General features: G+C 49.3%; 1 protein-coding gene across 9 annotated transcripts in view; it reads left to right on the forward strand.

The window, feature by feature from the left end:
• Positions 1 to 23849, forward strand: part of fam172a (family with sequence similarity 172 member A) — a 116843-nt gene that overhangs the window by 68887 nt on the left and 24107 nt on the right. For 6 of the 9 annotated variants that reach the window (XR_008695526.1, XR_008695524.1, XR_008695528.1 and 3 more), the window contains 3 exons: positions 6555 to 6671; positions 12137 to 12221; positions 13843 to 14086. Coding sequence is in view for 3 of the 9 variants with exons in the window: in XM_055511242.1 (XP_055367217.1) it covers positions 6555 to 6671; positions 12137 to 12221 (202 nt within the window). In the remaining 6 variants the exon portion in view is untranslated. The remainder of the gene's footprint in view (positions 1 to 6554; positions 6672 to 12136; positions 12222 to 13842; positions 14087 to 23849) is intronic. The other 3 variants (XM_055511242.1, XM_055511243.1, XM_029162643.3) reach the window with 1 other exon arrangement.

Below are 23849 nucleotides of genomic sequence, written 5' to 3' on the forward strand. Positions count from 1 at the left end.
AAATTAATTGAATTCTGTTGTAGGCGCGATGAAATGCTGCTATACCTTTTGCCTGGTTTGTCTTTTCTGAATGATTTGAATGCAATGTCACTTTAAAATAAAAGAGTTGTCTATCAAATGAAAGCCAGCAGGAATTCAGGTCTTTTAAGAGCCTAGTTCATGAAATTGTATAACGATACCAAAAAGAAATAATCTGTTTTGATCATTTCAACCATTATCAAGCCAGATGAGCTCAACCTGAGTCCACCGCCTTCACACATTAAAAGTATCATTTAACCTGATCTTAAAACAGCAAAACCCATTGCTGAGTGAGGAGCAGTTTCTGTTGCTATTGTTTATGCGCACTCCATTACTCACAACCCCTATTTGTCCCTCCGTCGCATCCTCCCTGCCCTCACTCTCTTTCCTCCATCCTCCCTTCCCGTCTTCCTCTTGTTTTCCACACGGGCACAAGTGGGGCGCAGCGCCGGCAGCCGGCAGGTTTCCTGGCACGCCGCTCCTCATCCTCTGCCTTTTGTTTCCACCAGTGGACGGCCATTCTCCACTTCTGCTGTGTCAGTAAATATTTATTGGCCTTCCTTTTCCTCACCACCTCCACTGATGTTGGTGTGTGGATGTAGGTCTGTGTGTTTGTGCACACACACACACACAGACACACACACACACACACACACGCACACACGCACACACACACACATACACACACACACACACACACACACACACACACACGCACACACACCAACACATAGACAGACACAAACTAAAGCGCCACCTCCCATTTCCTGGCGCTCAGCGATGCCCCCTCTTCACCTTCTATAATCTTTTACATTCTTTCAACTCACCATCCTCCCTTTCTCTCTCTGTCTCTCATGTCACATGTCCTCTCCTTCATGCATCTGTTGACCAGTTGTTTGGGAGGAAGGAGGAACGAAAGTGGGAAGTTATTGCAGCCCCCCCCCCATCTCCCCCAATCACTCACCGTACCCTCACCTTGACCAGAGTTCATGCACTGGAGAGTCAGAGGGGAAAAATCCCAGCGAGTAAATGCATGTGACCTCGGTAAACAAAACCTCCGTGCGCTGCCACAACATGGAGCGATGCGCGCACTCAGATCCTCTCTCCCTCCTGCTCCCTGGGGCCCTGTGGCCTCGTGCTAGAGAGGGCTTCCTTCCTGCGGTAAAGACAAAGGAAACTGGGGACCGACAGGAGACCTGGGACCGCTGCATCAAAGCCACAGGAAGCGCTGGTGTTGTCTCTTCCTGTGGAGGGTGTTGGAGCGTGGGTGAGGTGGGGGGGGGCAGCTGCCTGTGTTTTCACAGTCGTGGATGAACATGGGTGTGTTGTATGAGTGTGTGTGTGTGTGTGTGTGTGTGTGTGTGTGTGTGTGTGTGTGTGTGTGTGTGTGTGTGTGTGTGTGTGTGTGTGTGTGTGTGTGTGTGTGTGTGTGTGTGTGTCGGAGAGAGGCTAGATAAAATATCTGGCGCATGCTGCTCTCCCACCCCTCTAGGACGCTCGGGCCCAGGAGAGACGGCTCGTCAATTCAGCGGCGTTATCGCCGATGAATCCATCGCCGCCGCCATTGATTTGTGATGAAGACCGACGACTGCCAGAGCTTGAGCCGGTCTTCAGTGAATGTTTGTTTTTTCCCAGCCATCGCCACCGCCGCCGCAGACTCTACACATGCTCGCAGTGTGTACATGTCTGTTTGTGTTTGTGCTCCGGCTCCAATGTTGGCGTGCGGGGACTTACGGGGGTGTATGTGTGAGCGTGTCCCCGCCATGTGTTTTCCAACCTTCCCGCGTGCGCCCGCGTACATGTTTGTTTGTTTTTTCCGTGTTCGCCCTGGGTTCTCTGATGCTCTCCTCTTACTCTCTGGCAGCGACAGGACAGTTAATCAATCAAATATTTAAGCAGTGCTTCAGTGCTCAGTGGGTAGTCCTAGATTATCTGTGGCTGTTGGCAGTGCACGGCGCAGCCACATTATAAGCCTGGTCTCTGACTGGCATCGTCACAGGGCGCTTCTCTCTCTCTCTCTCTCTCTCTCTCGCCCCCTTCTTCCCGTTGGCCTCAGTCTTTGCTCGCGCCCGCTGACGCTCCACATTTTCATTTTCACTCATTTTCCGTCATCCTTTCTCCCTATCACTTGTTTCCCTTCCCCTTGTTTGCGGCTCTCTATTCACACTTTCGCTCCGTGTATAATTGTGGCCTTTCACATTGACTATCTGACAGTGAGCAAGGCCCTTTAAAGAGCTCTCATCTTTCTGTCTTTGCCTGTTTCTTTCTTTTCTCTCTCTCCCTCTGCATTCTTTCTAGGGATAAGTCTGCCTGTCTCCCCACGGGGATCTCCATTGTGGATTACCATTCAGTTTTCGCCCAATTATCTAGTGGCTTTCGCTGCCTTTGACACATAATTATCAAAGGCCTAAATAATTGTCTTTATTATTGCCGGTGTTTAGATGTGGCGTCAGTGGAGCAGTTGCGAGCGAGGGAGCGTCACGGGGAGAGGAGAGAAATGAAGTATTTATCTCGACCAGAGATTAGCTTAGCATGCTGTTAAATGACGCCTCGTTGCTTATTACAACTCCTCGTCCAGATAAATAAACTTGATTAATATGCCCCCGCCTCCTCCCCTCCGTACATGCAACCCACATTCACACACGCACGCCCTTCGCATATCACATTCGACGTCAGCGCTGGAAATACGATTATGCGCAATGAAAAGTCTCGCAATTAGCTCGCTTTGTAGCAGGAAGCAGCTTAAAGGGCTAAACACTGTACTTTGCCGAGGGCCATGTAAGAGGTCAGGTAGAAGATATAGGGGTTAAATAAAAGTCTGCGCGCGTGTGTGTGGCTCCAAATGCATGGGAGTTGGCTGCTTCACAGAGCTTGTGAAAAGCTGGATTTAGCACAATTGTGCCAACCGGGGGGTCAGAAATATGTGATGTTTGCGCGTCTCTATAGCAACCGGGCACTCGGCAGAGAAGTTCGCAGAGAAATGGTTTATGGGGGAGAAGCAGAGAGGAGGATGAAAACGGAGACAGATTTTGTAGTTCATCCAGAGTTTGAGCGCATGAAGCCGGGCTTGAACTGTGCGCCGGCAGTTGTGACTCCCTTTTGTTATCGTACTTCAGGGGAATGCGAATGCGAATGCGCGCTTGTTCTCGGACCTGATCCAAATCGCAGCGGGGGGGGGGGGCTGCGTTTTCGGCAACAGCGGGCAACGCGAGTGGCTCAGGAAATTTAGCACGCACACAAAAGTTCTCCGCGCGAACGGGGGGTGGGGGGGTGGCTGTGGATGAGACGAGTAATAAACATTTCATCAAGGTGCTCCGGAGAATAAGGAGGCCGGCCTTCAGACTGCCGACTCGAGTGCCAACCCCTGCGCGGGGGCACATCGCTTCCACTTAAGCTTAAGCCGCCGCTTACGTTTTAGGGAAACAGTGAAAAGCCCACTTGCTTCAGGGATGCTGCTCCGTGGCCGACCCTGTGGTCTGATCTCGCTGTGAAGTGGGCCAAGGGAGAGGAGAACGTTCCTCGCGGGAATCAATAAAACATTCATAAATATTCTTTTTTTTTTTTTTCCTCTGCACATCTGCCTGTCTCTCATCTGTCTCGCTCTGACGTGTTTTTTCCTTCCCCCGACACACTTTTGATATACATTCAGCTTCCCCTTTACAATCCCCTTTCTCTAGCTTTTCTCATTTTACAGTGTTTTACGCTCAGGACCCCCCCCTACACACACACACACACACGCACACACACACACACACACACACCGCCCTCCGCGTCCAACCCCGAGTCGAACTTTACTCCGCATAGCCAGCTGCTTCTGTGTTAAAGGAAAGGGCCAGCGGAGAGGCAGCAAATGTCTCAACATCTGCGTGTTGGTTTTAGCCCAACAAGTATTTCCACATGTTCCTCTTCCCTCTTGTGAGAGAGGGAAGACGCGAGACCGATCACAGCAGCAGCCCGGTTCCTCACACATCGCGCCTCCTGGATGAGGATGGCGAGCACTAACTCACGGTCATGATAGGATGGCCAACCCCCCCCCCCCCCACCCCCAACTTATGGCCCCAACTGATCTCCCACCTGTAGCCGGCGACACAGACGGGCCTGTCTCACCTCTCCGTTGTGGTTTGTAAACCGGGGCGCTGTCAAAATCACTGTGGTCGAGGGCCACAGTCCTTATTCGTCAACCTATTATCCCGACTCCCACCACAGTCGGCCATGTGTGTGCGAGCGGCGAGCGCCGTGGCCACGGGAGCTGTCAGAGCAAGTGATTGATACCGCCGGTGTTGGGAGATGGACCGCTTCGGTCTTTAATCATTGGCCGAAGACTCGCTGAGGACCTCGCGCTCGTTTCCTACAGTATCTTCGTTTCAACAAGCGCTCCGCACGGAAACGGGCAGTTGGAGGGCGAATGGTGGAAAAACACGCGAGCCCCGGAGCTGGACGGTGTTGCGTAAGCATTAGCCACGGTTGAAGCATCCGGTCCTGCTGAGTCTGACCGAGCTGAAGGGGCGAGATGTTTGAAGAGCTTCGCTCGAGTCATCGGTCCGTCCGCGCAGCATTAACCGCGCGCTGTCTATGCACTTCAGTGCGTCCTCTGAGCTCCAGACGCGGCGTATCCACTCCCACCTAGCCAGCTGTTCCTCTTTGTTCGTACATGCCTTTATCTTGCTCTCTCTGTCATTCACTTTCTTCTTCACTAACTACCCCTCTGCTGCGCGGCGCTCGCACATTCATTCATCCCTGCACACATGTGCATACATGTCCGCTTTTAGCGCCCGCCGCCTTTCTTAGTGGTCCTGTTTTGTCTCTCGCCGCTATGTGCGCGTCCTTTTGTTATCGCTGAAGTACTTTGTTTTAATATTAGTGTGTCAGAATGATCTAAACAAAGATAAAAAGAGGCGACCTGTCAATGGTGGCAGGTTGGCAGCTACGGTTCACTTTGACGCAAATTAAATATTTATGGCCCGGGGTGCGATACACCAGCGGCGGCCGGTGAACCGTGGCTAAAGCCGTTTGGCTACTTGAAAAGTGGGGAAGTGTTGACGCCTCTGCCCGGGGTCAGGCTATGTTGTTTTTGGACAGCCGGTCCACCGTCTCATGCCTCCTGGCCTCTACTAGCTGCCCCCCATACTGTGGGACCGGCCTGTGTGGCTACCACCACGAAACCGGGCCTTGACTGACACCTCCAGCTTTAAAAGGTTGACTCCGCTGCTCCCACGGGCCCGCGTGTGCTAGACTTCTGCCAGAGTGGAGCCATTCAACCAAGCGTGAAGGAAGAGGGGACTACGGACAGGGATGTGCGTGTCCGTGCGAGCACGTTCTCTCTTTTTTTTAAGAGTTTTGTCTGAGCAAGCGGAAGTATCTGTAGATACATGGTGCAGTGTCTGTCATCTTTTGTTGCCTATCGCGACACTTGTATGTTCCTTGTTTCATTTTTCAATGTTGTTACGGCGCTGCCTGCGCTCTCAGTCTGCATTATCCGGCGCCGCAGTGAAGACGCGCAGGCGAAAGCCTTATCAGCCGGATGATGTATGAGTCCTTAGTGCCTTAATAGATTCCATTTATCTCTATACACTCCCACTTTAATTTGGCTGGGCAAGGGGAGGATGTATTCAAATGCCCACCGTCACTTTGATGTACAGCCAGCAGGAGCTAACCCGGCCTCAGCCCCAGAGCGAGCATCATGTTCCGACTGTAGCCACGGGTCCAATCCTCTGTGCCTACTTTGTTTTATCACCCCTTAGCATCTGCACACTATTTACCTTATTTTACTTGGCGAGCATCAGGTAATGCGTGGTGTCCCAGCGTAATGTACCGTTGCATAAGTGCCGGTCTCATTCTCTGATGCCTGGTTTCCCCCTGGTTCTTCCTCTCATTGAAGGAAGCTTTAGTTGGGTTGAGCCTTGGTCGGTGGAGTCACTGTAGACCAACGGGCAGCTGGGATTAACATTTGGGACTGCGCCTGCCCATGTCGCCATCAGTCTCTGCTTCCCTGCATGTACAGTATACAGTAAGTGGTTGTAAGGCTATTGTTGGAAGTCCTGTTCTCTTTTCTTCCCGTTTTATCTGGCAGCAAAGCGCAGTGGAAGCGCTGCGCTCCCGCGGCCCGGCCGCGCCTCTCCTTAGGGCGGCACCAGTGGCGCCGGGGAGCTATTGTAGTGCGGTAACAAGTCCTTTATGTGACATTTTCCTTGGCGTTGACATTCAGGGGGGAATAGGAAGACAGGCCCGTGAACGTCACATTCTCTGTGACATGTGAAGGAAAAGGGTATTAGGCATGAGGCCCGAACATGCACGCAGAAGGACATTTGCACGGGACGTGACAAGGACTCGCAATGACGGAGTGGCGCTTTCATATCTCACCCTATAACATTATACTGCAGCCTAAGGCTGAGTGTGTCCACTGGTCACGAAGCATCACCAGCACGGGGGCATGGGGGGGAGACGGTGTCATATCAGAATGATTCCACTCCCCAAATGTGCCGTTCGATAAAATGATGAATCACTCGAACTATTTGCGTTGCTTTTTTTGTTGGCAGATGAATCAGAGGGAAATGGAGGTGAAGAACCGAGTGTGTGCCGTGGCTCTGACCGACTCCGCTCACAACATCTGGCTGCAGGAGACTAGCAAAGGCACACAGGACTGGATGCAGCAGGTGAGACCAGCGCACGCGCACACACACACACACACACACGCACACGCACACGCACGCACACGCACACACACACACACTGGACTGCAGCCACACAAAGAGCCCATCTGAGCTCACATCTCATCATGGAAATTCTGCTCCTTTGTAATTTCTCCCTGCACGCCTCTGCTGACCTACACAGGTACCCCTTGACCAATAGCACGGCTCAGAAGTCCTGGAGAACTCTTGTTTGCGCCGTTCCCCCCACCAGCGCCCGCTCTTTATTCCTGCGTGCATGTCATGTCAGTGGATAACCGAGACAGCCAGGCCTCATTGGCGAGCGCACGCAGCTGGGCGCGCATATGTGTCGACGCGCACGCGTGTCTCTGTGTGCGCTTGCGGGTGAGCGTGTGACATACCGCGCACGTGCACGCGTGCATTTGTGTTAGCTTCATCTGAGCACTTGCCCTTTCTGGTGTGACCTCTGCGCCATACGGCGCACCTGGGCTCACTCAGTATGCACATACAGATGAGGACCAGCCAGAGATGCAAATGTCATACACAAGACAGACACACACACACGCACACACACACGCACACACACACACCATACCTTTATTTGTATTACATCTTCTTTTCTATCCCTTGTCTTTTGTTTTTACCGTTTCCGTCATCTTCCCTTTCGCGTGGTCTGTGTGTGCTCAAGTGCATTGCTTGTGTGTGTTTGTGCTAGAGTGGCCGTGCTTCAAGGTTGCGCTGGCCCCCTTCTCCTTGTCTAGCATCTTCTATTTTTGATTCATCTAAGGGATGTGTGGGACACAGCATAATTGGAATGTTAAGTGATTTTCTATTTGTGATGATTACCCAGAACAATAAATCTGAAATAACCTTCTTTGTCCAGTCGAAGGAAGGGGGCATGCAAGGATCTGCACTCTCTCTCTCTCTCTCATACTCATTAACCCACAGTTCTTTATAGCTGATTTAGGAGATGAGCCAGCCTAATTAGAGAGACTTTTTCTAGAGGGAAGCACTCACTTACCTTTGCTAGTGCCCTTCTGAATGATTCAAGAGAATACAGCTATACATTTTACATAGTCTACATTGCGTCTATAAAAGTCCCAGCATAATTTTGGGCTCATCTTTCTTAAACAGTTGTTCATACTATACAACTGCATCCACTTGTTGTTGCAGTGCAAAATCACATGACCCCACAGATCCATACACTGCACCCTTACACAGCTGGTTCGCGTATGTAAACAACTCTTGCATTGCACACCGAGGTGCAAACACGCACAGAGGGCAACGCGGATGGTGCAGCGGATCACGGAGGGCAGCTCACAGTGAGCCTGAATAATGCCCTGGGTGGCGCATAAATATGGGTGCCCACACGAATGGGCGCGTCTGAGGTCGGGGCACCCCAGCGGAGCGCTGCTCTGCTCTCCTTGGTCAGAGATAATTCCCTCCCCCCGGGGTCAAGGAGGTGACGAGATGCTGGGATGGAGACGATGAGAAGTGGGAGAGTAAAATAGAGAAGATGGGATTTAGAGATCAGCACCCGCTAGGCCGGGTTATACAGAACAAATGGGTCAGACGAGGGCCAACTGACGTCACTGGCGGAGAGTAAATACAGAGTGAAAGTGCGTGAAAAGAGGAAAAAAAGCTGAGGGAATAAATAAAAAGGCAGAGATAGTAAAACTCATCCATTGGCTGAGACAGAGTAAATAGAGAAATGTGAAATAAGAAGCATAAGCGTAAGAAATGCTCAATTATTCAGGACCCATTGACTGGTGCAGAGGAAGCACAGGGCAGAGCTGCGAAAAAGAGGAGCAAAAAGACAGGTAGGATGTGGATGGAGTGAATGCAGATGGAGGAGAGGAGATGAAGAGATGAATGTGGAGATAGATGAGTAGCATAGCACGGAGAAGTGAGTGAGCGGGAGGGAGAGATGCGAATGATGGTGTACAGCTGGCAGCCTGTCACAGTCTCCAAGGTGTCTCCTGTCACTGTGCTGGCCTGCTGTCACACTCTAGTGGCCTGCCCAGAGCGCACAAACACACACACAGGCACCGACGCACACGGACACACACCGGGAGGACGCCGTGGTCATGAATAAACCATCCTAATCCGCAGAGATTATACGGCGACTGGAGGAGCTCGGGGAGGGAGCGCCGGCGTAGCTCGCCTCGAGAACTTTCCTGCTTTTCTTGCGGCGGAGCCAACTGTGTGTCGTCGTAGTAACGGCCTGCGTTCAAAGCTCGACACTTTCCTGGAAGGAATCAACTCAGCGTAATTTACTGGTGTTATTTCACCTAATAATTCTAGTGTTTTTGGAAGTTGAATGCAGGTTTTGGAAGTGCACGCCCCCTTTATAAAAGGCCCTGGGAGTGTATTCCTGTAACACTCACTGTGTAGTGGATATGGACACCTATCAGAGACCCATTTGGTCCTCATGATGGCTCCATTAGATCATCCTGTCATCCACTGAGTGCACTGTTTTGCGTCCATTAATCTCACCCGTGTATTTGCTGTTGATGTGGAGGGAGAAAAGCCGGGGACGCTGTGAACACGTCTCCTCGGTCTCTCTGTCGCTCTCAGTCACGCTCGCTCACACACAAACAGGGACTTGAAAGCATCCCTCACAGGTAGAGGGGTAGAGCCGGCTCCTGCTCGTCAGCGACACTTTTAGCTCGTGCCGATTGTTCGGTTTTAGCTCTTAGCCCGCGTCTCACCGCTGCGTTGGCCCTTTTTTTGTTTTTGTTTTTTTTACAACTTTGCCTCTGCATAATGTCGGCGATGGGATTTAAGAGTGGAATAAAAACGCCCCGCGCAGCCTCGTTCCTCCTGCTGAGGTGTGTGTGTGTGTGTGTGTGTGTGTGTGTGTGTGTGTGTGTGTGTGTGTGTGTGTGTGTGTGTGTGTGTCTTCACACCAGCACAGAGCACCAGAGGTGGGGGAAGAGTCAAATCTGTTTACATGTTTGTTTCTCTGTCTGCCTTTAGTTCAATGGCGCCATTGATCGGCAGACGAGCTGCTTGAAGCGGCGATGCTCTGCGTCAGAGGCAGCCGATGTGATGTGGCATCCTTTTGTCACATCGCCCTCCTCTAATCCCAGCCAGCAGGCCTTGCCTTTATGTGACTGCTGTTATGCCTGCGGTCTCCCACAGCACTGAGGCTGTGTGCGTTTGTGTGTGTGTGTGTGTGTGTGTGTGTGTGTGTGTGTGTGTGTGTGTGTGCGTATTTATGAGTTTGTGTGCACATGCGTGTTGTTGCCTTGACAAATCTATTCATACCCCGGCCTCCCTGCCTCCATTGGTGGTGATGGTGGAGGTGAGGGGGGAGGGCGGGAGGGCCTTTTGAAAGGTTCCCCTCCTCTCCCCTCTCACCAGCCGCCTTCAGCCTACTGCTCCACAGCCCAGCTGACATCTTCCTCCAGACAGACTGAATGAATTAAAGGAGATACAATGAGACACTTGATGTAGCAGTCAAGGAGTCCCACTGCTTCGCCAGCGCACCACACCGCTCTGCCCTCAAGCCCAGACTCAGAGGAGCGCACATCTAGGGCAAAAGGGAAAGATCTAAAAATACACAATATGCCACTGTTTACCAAAAGCTTGTCATCTACCCCCAGCACTCACCTCCTCTCCCACATTCCCGCCACCCCCCCCCCCCATCTCTGCTCATCTCCCTTCAACCTCTCTGTCTCTTTCCGACCGCTGCCACTTTTGATTGACAGGGCTGAAGGAATGAAACGTAAAGACAGGGGGTGAGGGGGCGTTTGTACTATTTAACATTTCCTTTGGAGATTCAGTTCATATTTAATTTTTATTTCTTTGATGGGATAGGAACGATCCACATGGGACCAACCTTATTTTAATAACTGACCTTTCCGTGTGCATTTCCCCACAGAATCCCGTTTACTTACTTGTTAATATTGCTACTGCTCCCAGATGTTTCATCACAATTTCTTTCAGTGAGTTTTTATATACGTGTCTGTATAAGATTAAAGTAAGGGGCTTAGTAAGGGACTAAATATGATGCAATGCATGTCCAGCAGAGAGTAAAGAAGTCTGTTCACTGTCCCATTTCAACATACCGTGTTTGTGAGGAGCGCTGGCGCGTTGCAGCGGTCGGGGTGACTCGGGGGATGACGAGTTGAGGTGAAGTTGGATGGGATGGGAATTTGTGTGTTTTTTTAGGAGGGTCTGAAGTGGGAGAACTTTAATAGATTTGTCCATCCAGCGCCTCCCCTTTCACAGCGAAGGGAGTCGGGGGTCACCGAGGGCAGAGATGCGCGCGCGTGCGTACACGTGTGCGCACGCGCGCGCGTCGGAGGCTGAAGTGTTCTCAGTGCTGCACATCCACACGGCAGACCCCCCGCAATGTAATTGCCGACCCGCACGCACACACGCTGAAGCATGCGCAAGACCGTAATAGCTGTCAAAGGGCCAGGGTGAAAGTAAACAAGGGCAGATAAGCAGCGATTCAGAAGGACGCCAGCTGCACATTCTAATCTCTCTACATTTTCTCTTTCTTCTATTGAACTTTTATCTTATCTGGGGAGCGTCTTCTGCAAGCATTCCTTCTCAGCCTCCTTCGCCTCCTCTCTCTCCCCTTTCGCTTGTTTTCGTACTGGTCTGACAAGCCACAGCATACCAGTCCGCGGTGCGTGGTCAAAAGGGAAAACACACTTTGATATGTTGTCATCTGCCGACCCGAGGAATGAAAACACCGACGCGCGGGAGGAGCGCCTTGTTCTGTAGCGGGGAGCTGATACAATGCGATAAATGTACAGTTTGTGACATAATCAGGGAGGAAGAAAGGAGGAGCCGCGAAGACGGGACGATGAAGACAGCAAAAACTGGATAAAGAGGTCTTCTCCTCTTTCTGTCAGCGGAGTTGTCAACCACAGGGGGTTTGAGATGACCAGGGGTGTTTGCAGGGGGGTTATGGGTCAGCAGGCTGGGCAGACGCCCTCCCCCAGGATGCCCACTGATCCACCGTAGTAGAAGGCCTCGGCTCCTCTCCACAAACAAACGCCAAGCTGTCTGAGCAACATGTCACAAAGCTTTTAATTGCTTGTTCCTGTCTCTGTCTCCCTCCGTCTCTCCCCCACCTCTGCCTCGGTTGCTGTCTCCTCCCTTGTCTTCTCCACCTGTCCTCGTTTTCTTTGTCTCCCTCGCCTCCATGTTTTCCACCCCCCCCACCCCCCCACCCCCCCCCCCCACCCCCCCCCCCCCCCCCCCCCCCCACCACCCACCCTTTATTTTGTTTTTGTATATTTCCCCTTTTGTTTTGCTCTCTCTATTATCCTTCAGTTGAGATTGTTTGAATTAGAGTTCAAACAAACAATACTTTTACACAGAAAATGTCTTCTCATTGAATTTGAACATATTTACCGGAGGATGCACTTCCTCTGCACCCAGTCTTTCAGCAAGCCGTTCATGCTATAAATGATCCTCAGAGTTAATGTCTTTTTGTCGTCCTCTCACAGCACTGTTGTAACTGGGTCTCAAGTCCAGAGCTGCTGGACACGCCGCTGGAGCCCATGCTGCCGGACTGCCCTCGAGTCTCTGCAGGTAACGCAACACCACAGCACCTGTGATGCGGCATTATCTACTAGCAACATCACATTCAGTTTGCCAGTACAGTGATTATTTGGACCGATGACTCGATTGGAAAAGGCCACACACTGTCTCACGAGTGAAGCTGCGTGTTTCTCTGACTGACCTGTTTGTGGACAAAGACAACGCCGTCGCTTTAGGGCGGCTTTGTGAAAGACCTGGTCACAGGCGAGAGTGAAGTGAACGCAACAGATGAACACACAAAGGTTGGGTCTTACTTCCGGCAGTCCTCGTGTGCAGCACAGTGTGTGTGTGTGTGTGTGTGTGTGTGTGTGTGTGTGTGTGTGTGTGTGAGCGTATGGTTGTGGTTGCTGAGAAGCTTGAAGGTCTTAGGAGAGCTGATTGAGAAGGATCATTGTCAAAGTAAGTGACAAACTGAAGCGGTGGCAGATTATCTTCAGACTCACACACACACACACCAACTGAAATTTGCAGTTTGATTTACGTTCTATTTTTACCTTCGTTGTTTTGCCCTCTCCCACTTTTTTCATCATGTCCTGTGTCTTTATTCATTAATCCTCTGCTTTGCTTTAGTTCCTGTTCATGAGCGCTCTCTCTCTCTCTCTCTCTCTCTCTCTCTCTCCCTCCCTCCCTCCCTCTCTCCCTCACACTCTGACTGGCCTTGATGATGTCATGGCCATCATAAGAATGTGTCCTTAATGTAGGATTAAGGATGAAAGCTGTAATCCTCAACATGACCGTTGATAAGAGATGATGATTGCAGTGTTGTTTGAAGACTGACACACATGCGGGTGCGGGCGGCGCAAGCGCACACCCAGGGATGCAAAAGGGGAAGTCGAGGCCTAGACGGCGTATCATGTATGCCAGATGTAATAAAATAAAAGCTACTGCTCCTACTTTTGCAGATGGTTAAAGTCACACAATGCAACTTATTCATATAATGAGCCATTAAAACCAACCTGGGTTGAGTGCCCATCTAGTTGCACAGCAGCTTTAATTTCCAGCAGTTCCATGTAAACACATTAAGTTGGGCTGCTTGCTTTGTACTGGCGCTTTGTAATCGCAAGTCCCTGGGTGACATGGCGGTGAATGTATAGGTCAGCTGTCATATGCTCCACATGTCAGTGAATACATCTCCAACACTGCTATCTCATCTCAGCCGCTGAAACACCATGTTCCACTCGGAGCCGTGTGGGTGGGTGGCCTTAACATCTACCAGTGAATCAGCTTCTTGAAATGTCATCTAGCCTTCAATGCAAAACCCCAAACTGTATTTCATGTTGAAATGTCAGGTTTTTACCTTGATGTTCCACGTCTTTCCTCGGCGGCGGCCGCGGGCCAAAAGGCAGCAGCCTTTGAGCCAAGATGTCAAAGTGTGGGCGCTGGAGCTGCCGGCGCGCTTGACATTGTCCTAATTTCGACCTGTTTGACACGGCGTCCATCTACATGCGCGCACTATTGACTCATGCTCTATTGACTCTTGCCACTTTAACGGCGCTGAAAAGATCCGAATCTCTGCTCCGCTAACGGAGCTGCCAACTCAGCTTGTCTTTGGTCTTTTGGTGGCGGCTTCTGATGTCAAAGGTTGACGGCGTCGTCTTTGTGTCCTTGGCAGCGCCGCAGGTTCGCCGGCGGCGGCCATTGTGGGGAGAGTCACGGCGGGGCAGCAGAGGTGACGGGGTTGAGGGACGGCTGTCAGGGCACGGCGGCCCCGGCACTTCCATCAACACGCACGCCGTCGCCTCTTCTGCTGTTGTCGGCGTTGCCACGGCAACGGCGCGCATGCATTCTTCCGTCCGTCCGTAGGTGGGAGTCATCGGGTTTGACCGCGAGGTGTCTCGGCAGCAGAGCGCAGGCTGGTGAATCTGTGTTCACACACACACACACACACACACACACACACACACACACACACACACACACACACACACACACACGCCGACAGGCACATGCATCAGCGTGAACCGCCGCGTGTGCAGCCAGACTGAGCCAGAACCCGGGCGTCATGGCGGCCGCGGAGGATGGCATGCGTTTAGACGCGCTCCAACGCCGGAACGCCTGAAGGTGCAAATGTTTTGGACGTGCGCGCAGACACGGGCACTGGGACCGGTCAGGCAGCGTGATGGGAGCGTCCTCTGCTCGCGTCCCGCCTCGCTGTGTGGCGCGGTGATGATATGATGATTGTGTTTGCCATGTTGGTAGACTCTTGGCAGAACGCGGCAGGGAGAAGTGGAGGCAGCGCTTGTCTGTTTATCCTAATCATCTGTGAAGCAACACCGGTGTACCAGCGTGGCACTCTGACAGGGCTGGAAGGACCCGGGGGGGGGGGAGAGGAGGGAGGATGACGCATAGCAGGGGTGTTCGCTAACATCTCCATGTCTTGTTTTAAATGTGATAAAACCTGGATCCGTTCCCTTCGCTTTTGACTGGCTCGCTTCCCCCCCTTTCATTTGTTAGTGTTTTTTTTTCCTATTGTCTTTCTTCATTTCCCTGTATTCTTTCATCCGTCTTGCAAAAGGAATTTGTTCCCCCAAGAAGGTCATTGCTCTGGCGTTTGGCAGTGGCCTGGCACACAGGCAGAATTTTATCAGTTAGAAGCACACTGAACACGGGGTAAAATGCAGATAAAGTGGAACAAATCTCCTACTGGAAAAGCTCCATCTGTGTGTGTGTGTGTGTGTGTGTGTGTGTGTGTGTGTGTGTGTGTGTGTGTGTGTGTGTGTGTGTGTGTGTGTGTGTGTGTGTGCGTGTGTGCGTGTGTGTGTGTGTGTGTGTGCGTGTGTGTGTGTGCATGTGTGCGTGTGCGTGTGTGTGTGTGTGCTGTGGAGTAGCTGTAAGCCTGAGAGAGTAGTGAGTTGTGGAGTGGGGCTCTGGTTAAGTGGGGTACTAGCTGAGGCTTTCCCAAGATAGAATCATTCCACACAGATGCCAGGAGTAAAATTCACACCGGAGCGGATGAAGTGGAGTGGATGGAGGTGACACGAAACAGGCGGATGAGCAGACAGTCGCTCGGGCTGTTTCCCTCGCACGGTCTGCCTCTATTGACTTTTCTGTGGTGAGATGGATGACCAGTTGTTTGATGAGTAAAGACGCCGTTTGAGAGGTGGGAAAACCCATTTTTCTAATAGCGCCACACACACGAGCGGACGCACACCCACGTGCACACACACACAACTTCCTCCTGGGTGATTACTCATTGTCCAAGCTGATTATTAATTACAAAGGGGGAGCTCTCCGTAGGTAAACACTGATTAATGGCTAACAAAAGTAAGTTAATGTCTTACCTGTACTTTAATTACCAACCCCGCTCTGTTACAAGCATCCTAACACAAGGCTATAATTAACCCTAATGGACTGCAGAAAGCGGCTCACTTTCACTTTCCTTCACAACATAAATGCACCACATTGTTTTTAGCGCCCACCTTGTCCCTCTTCTGCTACAGTAGCTTTCCTCGAAGTGGAGGTGGGGCTTCCACTGAAAGCCTTTTTTTCTATTGACCCTAATTTTCTGGAGTAATAATAGCAGTGAAATGGCTTCAAAAGTGATGCAGCAACGTGAAAGCGATTAGTAACCGGCCCCGGCGCAAGGTCGCGGGAGGTCGCGCTGCTTTTCTTCTTCACCCCACGCTCGTGCAGTGCGTCGGGGCCTCGGAGCCGTTAATGTAGCGAGACGTCGCGTGCAGATGTGCACGCGCTGTAGGTGCAGCCTGACTGTGTCCCTCAGCTCCCCGGTCCACGCACTGCCGACCGTGAAACGGCGCTGGCTGTCCGCACCTCTTTGACCGCACGCACACACACGCACACGCGGGACCTGATTGATGCCGCTGTGATTTAAGTCTGTCAATAGGAAACCTGGGCCCGTTCAAATTGACCTCGCCCCCCTCCACCCACTGTTTTCTCAGCTTGGTAAGGCGGACGTCCGCTGCCTCTATGGAGGATCACATGAAGGTGTGTGTGTGCGTGTGTTCCAGTGTTTTCTTAGTCTGACCGGCGCACGCTGCACTAGTGTTACAGGAAACAGGTAAACTCCGATGAACCAAAACTTAACCTCTGGCCTGAATTCACTGAGGTAATGTCAGGCTATTGTCTGGGTCGCCTCAGTGACAGACCACATCATACTGGTGTGGAAAACGCTGACTCCCATGTGTGGAGATTGGTTTCAAAAAGTGCATTTAATGTGCTGACTCGTTAAAACAAAGTTGCATTGTGCTCTGATTATATTTTAATATCATGATCTGATAGTTCATGGATTTGGGTCGGCTCTCTGGCCTGGGGTTACTCCACATGTGGCCGGGCAGCAGTGATAGGTTTGTATTGAAGGCACACAGCTGAGAGAGGCTGTCAGGCAGGAGTCCTCGCTGGGAGAAGGGTCGAGCACACGCCATAACAATGCACGCATCTCTTTACTTATTCTCTTTTTTCCTTCTTATGGACTTTTGTGATTTGTGTTCTGTGTTTACTGGCAGAGGCTACATATGCCTCACTGGTGCGCTGGCTTCAGCAGATTTTCACTCGTTTTCCTCCAGTGTTGCCAACGGAAAAGCATCTTGATTTTACAATCACCAGCAGTGTTTCTCGAGATACAGTATATACGAACAGGTGCATTTAACAGGAACTGGGAATCTCAAACTGAAGGTTGAAGCAGACAATGAGTCTGTTTGGCTGTGGGCTGTACAGTAGTCGGTGTATTTGCCTCGAGAAACTGGAGGCCTTCTTTGACAGGCTAACAAAACACCTTTCAAATTAAAAGGCATTGTTTTTGGGCGGCTATAGAAAAAACGTCAGGATAACTATCAAGCTCTTTCATGTTGATTATACTTGTGCTCAATAAAGAAAATTGAAAACGGCGTTGAGCCGCGCACAGCTGGTAGAGCGTTGTGTAGGAAGAAGAGCGATGGGTATGAAATGAAAGCCGTAACTAGCTATGTATAACTACTGCCAGCGAGGTTAGGATGCACAGGCGCCCTCAGTGCTGCTTGTTTAAATACAGCAGCCCTTAACCTTAACCTGAGGCCTAAGGAAATGTACATAAAGAACGCAGCTATAGACTTAAGATCATCCGTCTTGGTGGAGTTCAAGGCGACGTATAGACTGTGTTATATAGTGAAGCACACGTGAGGTGAATCGCTGACGGTGCCAGACTCTTTTGTATAAAATACAGATCGCAATGTATTTAAGTGTCAGCTGCTTTGGCTGTAGTGGCACCTTGGCTCATCGTCAAGAGTCTGGTGTATAAGAGATAAACAGAGAATATGAGCAAACCAGACTGTAAAGAATATCTTCAGGCTTAGATTTGGTGTCCTTTACTTTTTATGTCTATGTTGATCTGATTTGGAGGCATTTCTAGATTTTGGAGCGTTTAAGGTGTATATGAAATACCTAAGCTACTGTATTTGTCAGTGTGGACGGGCCTGGAGTCCTATATGGCTAAATCTGACCGCAGATTGGCTGAAGGCATGGCACAATGTATTTCTGCCAGCATTCTGTGTAAGAATGGCTGTCAGACCTCCTGGTTTGAAGTCGAGCGTCTTGTGTCTTGAGTCCCAGGCTGCCTCCAGTCCACTGTCAGGTCACAGCATTGTCCCACAGTGACAGGGCACTGTGTGCTGTCATGTAGGTGACGCTCTCACGGGGACATCTCCTTTGAATCAAAGTCTTTGATTTCATCCTTTTGATTTAATTCGAGGCAACTGACAGGTCTTTTTATTGATCTGCTCCGCTGCTTTTCTTCCTTTCTTTCCGACTTGTATCTTCACTCGGGTCACAATCAAAGATGCGCCGACAAAGTCAATAAAAGACGCTGCAGGTTCGTTTGTTTGTTTGTTTTAATTGACGAACGGAAGGAAATGAAGTCGATCAATACATCCAGCTAATAATTGCATTTGTCAAACCAGGCCACTTTTTAATTCTTCATCGGTGATGGGGCACTCATGAACGTTTAGCGTTAAATTTGCCAGTCTGCATCAGTGTTGATCGTGCATAGCATTTACGGCTACACCACAGCACCAAAACAACCTCACCAGTCCATCAGCTCGTGCAGCTTTGTTGAAAGTGAGGCAAGAAATTGTTAACGTAGCAACGGAGGCCCGTGTGACATTTTCATGCTGACGAGAGGCAAAGTGCGATTTCTAATCACGTCTCCTATGCAGAGCACTTTAACAGTTGGGGCTATTGTGATTATGCTAACTAGCAGCGTCTGCAGAGCCCAGTCTGTGGTCTTCGGTTCACCCCCTGCACTAGGTAAACTCTATCCAGGAGGCATTTTATCCTCTCCTCCTTCCTCACACTCCAGCCTTCATCCCGGGGTAAAGAAGAAAGGGGAGAGACAAAAAGGGAAAGAGCCTGGCATGCATAAATGAAAGTTCAACAAGGTTCAATGAAACACTTATACAATTTGCTGCAATATAGTGTGGTTTTATAATCTCATTATCATCTTAGTGCCAGATTTGCCCATGAGGGCCTTTCTGTATTCTCTCTTATTAGCTCCTCAGATTTGTCCATTTGTCCTTCTGCTACCCGCCTCGCAGCCAATCACTGGGACAGAACCTCTAATAAATACCCCCTCCTCCCTTTTATCTCCGCATTTATTTTTTTTCTCATACCATGTTTTTTTTTTACCTTGTTTTATAGATAGCACCCAGCATTTTATTCCATATTTTGTTGCAGTAGTTGTCATCTTTCTATAGACATTATTTCCTTTTTTTTATTATGCTGCATCTTATCACAGCCGGTTTGAAAAGTAAAAGCCTAAATGTGTCCTCAGGTTTGGTTTGGTGAAAAATATTTAGGGATCCATTTATAGGAATTACCTGACCGTCACCAACACAGTGATAAAGAGCTCTGTGTTTGTTTACTGTGTTTGTTTAATCTCTTTTTTGTGCTCTCGGGCTCCTTCCTCTTTGGCTCCAGGGTCAAATGGGGGAGCTAATGTACTGGGTACAGTAGAGAAGGCCACAGGCTGCTCTTGAATCCCCAAGCCTCTTAACTGCTGTGGGTAGTGTCCATCCGTGGTCACAGAGAGGGCATCTCCAGATTAGTGCTTCACGGACATGGATCTCATTTGCCCATATGGCCTCTTCTCATTGACTTGGTATAGGCTCTAATCAGCCCAGCCTTTACCTCTGACCTCGACATGTGGCAAACTACTTAGAAAAGAACACACAAACTGGGCATGTACCTCATCTGATGGCTGCGGCATCAACAGGATTAAGTATAAAGATGAGGCTGGACGTAAAATTCCTGTTCGTCTGCGACTGTGTGGCGTTCAAGCTGCTCTTGCACGGGTCCAATAGCAGGAAACGGCATAATAACATCACAAGTTGTGGCTGTAGGCTGGTTTTCGGTGCATTTCCCTGTTGTGGAATTAATCCAATAAGCCTCAGTGGGGCACAGAAAATCCCAACCACATCTAGCATTAGGACCCGCACTTTCGCTGTGCCCTCATTAACAGGCCTGAGTTGCCAGCCAACAAGTGTCACAGTCCATGTAGCAGCTTAATCTCATCATTATTAGTGACATTGATCTTATCTACGAGAAGATGAGAAGATTGGAAAACCTCACATCACCACCGCCACTTTTGCTCTACTGATGTTGACCAACATGACATTTTCCCTGTTTTTAGTTTTTTATTTTATTGCGTTTTAAATGTAGTCAATTTTGCAGGAATTCCTTTTCACTTTTAGGCTAAAATCTTGTTGGTGATGTAATATAGAAGTGCTTAGTGAATCAGTGTCAATACAGATGCTGTGATTACATTGCTTTGAAAACAGAATCCGCTTGGACCTTACTTTAAATTAGTTTAGTGCTCGCTTCAACCATTTTTTAAACTCTGCTGAGCTTTTTTAGTGCTGGACTTGTTACTTGTGTCTTTTTTAATTGAGCTTGTTATTGTTATGGGTTCTTTAGGGCAATTCGGAGGCTTTAGCTGTTTAATGCAGTTTAACACGCGCATACACACGTGCTGCATGCCCAGCTGCTGGATTAAAGACCCCTGCTGAGATGCAACATCTGGAAAAGCCAGTCAATTTAGTATGTCAGTGTGTTTGTGTGTGAAGACAGCAAATGTGCAAGAGCAATGGGTTTAAATGTTCTCCTGTTAGTTTAAACCCACGGCTGATGTTTAGGAAAACCCTTTAGAAATATTGTGGCAGCAGTTTTCCCCACTGGTCTTTTCTGCACAATTAGCTTGTAATTAAATGCACATTTGGTGTCATTTTTCTAAAATAAAAGAAAAGAACAAACATGGAAACTGTGAGAATATCTTTGAAATGCACATAATTGCCAAAGAGGTGATTAGAAAATAAAGAATAAAATCATCATCCTTGAAAGTCTTTGAGTCATAATCAGCATCAAATTAGAATATTTGTCTTTATTGCTGAGGAAAGAAAATTGTATCTTATTCTTACAATTATGTAAACAAAGTGAAGTATATTCTACAAGCAGGCAGTTTTTAAGAACGCAGCGGTGACCTTGGATCCTCCCCTGTGCTTCACATTGACAGATAAAAACTTTATTAACCAGCCATCTCTAGGACAGAAGACAAACCGTCCGTGGAACCGAGGTGCGCTAGTTTTAGAGAAATGTGGCAATTAGAGGATGATATTTTTTTTTCCCCCACAGTGAAAGCACCAAGGAGTAGAAACGGGTAATAAACACAGCTTGTTTGTGGCCTAGGAAGCAGCAATTATAAAGTGCATGGAGACTTGTTGTGCTTATTGTGCCTGTGAGTAATGAGATAGGCTGCACTGATTCCTCACTGATGCTATGGCTTCTAATCCTCAGCCCTCATTTCCTGCTTTTCTTGTTTATCCACCAACATCCTCCGACTGTCGCTGGCCTGTCACTGCGCTGGGCGACTCCAGGCGACCTCTGACCTGTGCGTCAGCTGATTCGTGGGGCTTTGAAAACGGCCTGCCACTGAATCAAAGCTACGATATGTGTGGTACGCAGTGCAGCTTGGTGTGCTTTACTGAGACAGTGTTCTTAAGTGGGGGCATTTTACCCTCGTATCAATTTATGGGCAATATTTTCTTTGATTTTTAATGAGTGTAATTGTGATGTATGTTGGTCTCACTTCTCGCTCTGTTTAATTTTCGTAATCTGTGGCCTCTCGTACTGTGATGACATATTTCCTTTCTAACTAGCTCATGCTGGGACTCTTCTTCTTCTGTGTTGTGCATATACTGTCTCCACCATGAAGCTCTTGCCACTGGTGTTCTCATGTCATTTCCGTATATGTTGTCTATCACCGAGTCTATCCTGTCACCGTCAAGCTTGTGTAACTCCCCCGGGGCTCTGCGTGTCATCTGCGACAGGATGTGTTAAACAATGCGGTTGTGTGCGTCCCATACGTAGGTGACGATGTGTGTGCATGTGCTCCTGCACATCCACACGCTCACCTACACTGTGTATATCCTCCCAAGAAGAATGTAGTGTGTGCAGACTTGTTATCAGCGTGACCTAGAGACAGGCTGGTTATCACCTCTGCGAGCCTCTCAGGGATAAACTACAGAGCCAGCGGAAAAAACACCACTCCTTTCTTCCCTCTGCATCTTTGTTCTGGTCATCCAGCATGTCCGCCTACTGCAGGGCCTGCCTCTTATCTAATCACAGTGGACAGGCCACTTCTTCGTACACACACACACACACACACAACCTGTATGTCCACGTGCATGTGGACACGCTCAGAGATAGCCCTACACATGTAGGCACACACACCACGTGCTGATAGTCACAAACAAACTGGCAGCAGTCTGATCCAGCTCTGGCCGTGCAGATATGGCTAACTGTTATTGTGATGTTGCTGTCGCTGAGATGAGATGAGGGAGTGGCTCAGAGGGCTGAGAAACGGGTCTAAGGCCAAGTGGTGGACACACAGACCAGGTAGTGAAGGCCCCACAGTGTTTCCACACGCCCCTGGAGTGTAGAGGTAATACATTTTATTTCTTTGTTCATCTAAATGCTGTTCTAGGCCTACGTGTGACTGCCTCCACTCTGTTTTGACCTTTAAAAGCATCCCAAACGGCAGAGGAGCCATTTTGTGTCTTGTGTCTACCCTTGAGATGCAAACATGACGGGGTCAGTATTTGGAGGCACCGGTTCCAGATCTTTCTTTGGAGCCATTTTAATCTCCTTTTGTTTGGCCTCCGAGATGCTTTTTTCCTTCAGAGTGCATGCCAGCTGACCTTCTGATGTTCCAATGGTGCAGCTCCCCTTTGCCCCCAACTCAGCTCACTGAACAACATGTGGCCAGATAACAAAACCCTAAACAAAAGAGAGGAGGTTTCCAGAGCAGACGAGAGGCAGGAGCTCCCACTCTGTGTCTGAAACACTTCGCGGGCACTAAGTGAGGTTGGCATCGGCAGTCGGGGGCAGGTGAGTTGCGTTTGGCACCAGACAGCTATCAGGCAGTAATTAGTATAGCTAACAGCCCAGATGAAGAAGTCAAGTCTCGGTCATGGCAAAAAACTTCAAGGGTCTTAGCGGGTAAAGGTTGGAGGCCAAGCCATGCCCCCTCCTCTCCCCGAGTATAAGCTCATGCTGTGCCTGCTCAGATTTGCTGAAATCTGTGTTGACCTTTGACCCCGAGGTGTCACACCCAGTCACATGTCAGACTGGCTCCTGTGGGCCGCGGTGGATGTGTTCATATTGGATTGTCTCAGTAATTCCCATTCACGTCCTGTCGAACCAGCGTAACTCAGAAAAGCGGTCTCACAGATGATGACACGTCTGACTTAGATGTTCGCCAACGTCCTAAATCCGTGCCTCGCATTCCTCTGCCAGACCGGCTCCGCTGTCCACCTTCCCTCGAACCTATCAACAGGGATATGGAGGATGAGAGGGAATCTGGTTTTGTAATCAAATTCTCAAAAATTAAACTTGTAATCTCTCATATATGCAGAGATTTACGTATATTCTGTATTTATCTACATACCGTATGTGTCTATATGGTTGCATGTGGAGGTCACTGTGCCTTCATTTCAGATTCCTAAAAAGACCTCTAATCCTGTAATGCCATAATCTCGTTTAATATATTGAATATTAGTGGATAAATCACAAGATAATAAATTGATGTGAAAATGTTTCTTTTAATCTTAGAGTCTAATCGTAGCTGACACTCGCCGTGTCCAAAGGTTTACTGTAGGTCTAATGTCGCTCTCCAACCTTCTCACAGGGATAAAACTGCCACATAAACATAGACATGAAGCAGACTTTAATCTTAAAGTCATTGTGGATATACAGACTGTTGTAACATGTGAGCTCAAAATGAAAATGCCACATACACATATACAATGATTTGTAATACTGGATTTCTATATGTTCTTAGAGATCCAGTCATATCTTCCCAATAGTTCCGGTCTCTAAGGAGTTCAAATGAACGCAGTCGTGCTGCAAATAACGTCTGAACTGTGTGAACTTTGGTGCGTTTCATTTATCCGTTGCGCTATTTGTGGCCATTTTTTTTTTTTTTTTTTCATCTCTTGAATCCTGGCCTACTTTCCGTTTCTTGTTTTGGGAAAACACGAGCTAAGCTGTAATGCACAAACCAAGCGGCCGTTGCAGCGCCGCGCGCGCTGCAGGTCTGACCAGCTGAACTCCGGCCTCCGCTAAACCCTTGACCCC

Source organism: Betta splendens, chromosome 9, assembly GCF_900634795.4.
Source record: "Betta splendens chromosome 9, fBetSpl5.4, whole genome shotgun sequence".
In the NCBI taxonomy this organism is placed as follows: Eukaryota; Metazoa; Chordata; class Actinopteri; order Anabantiformes; family Osphronemidae; genus Betta; species Betta splendens.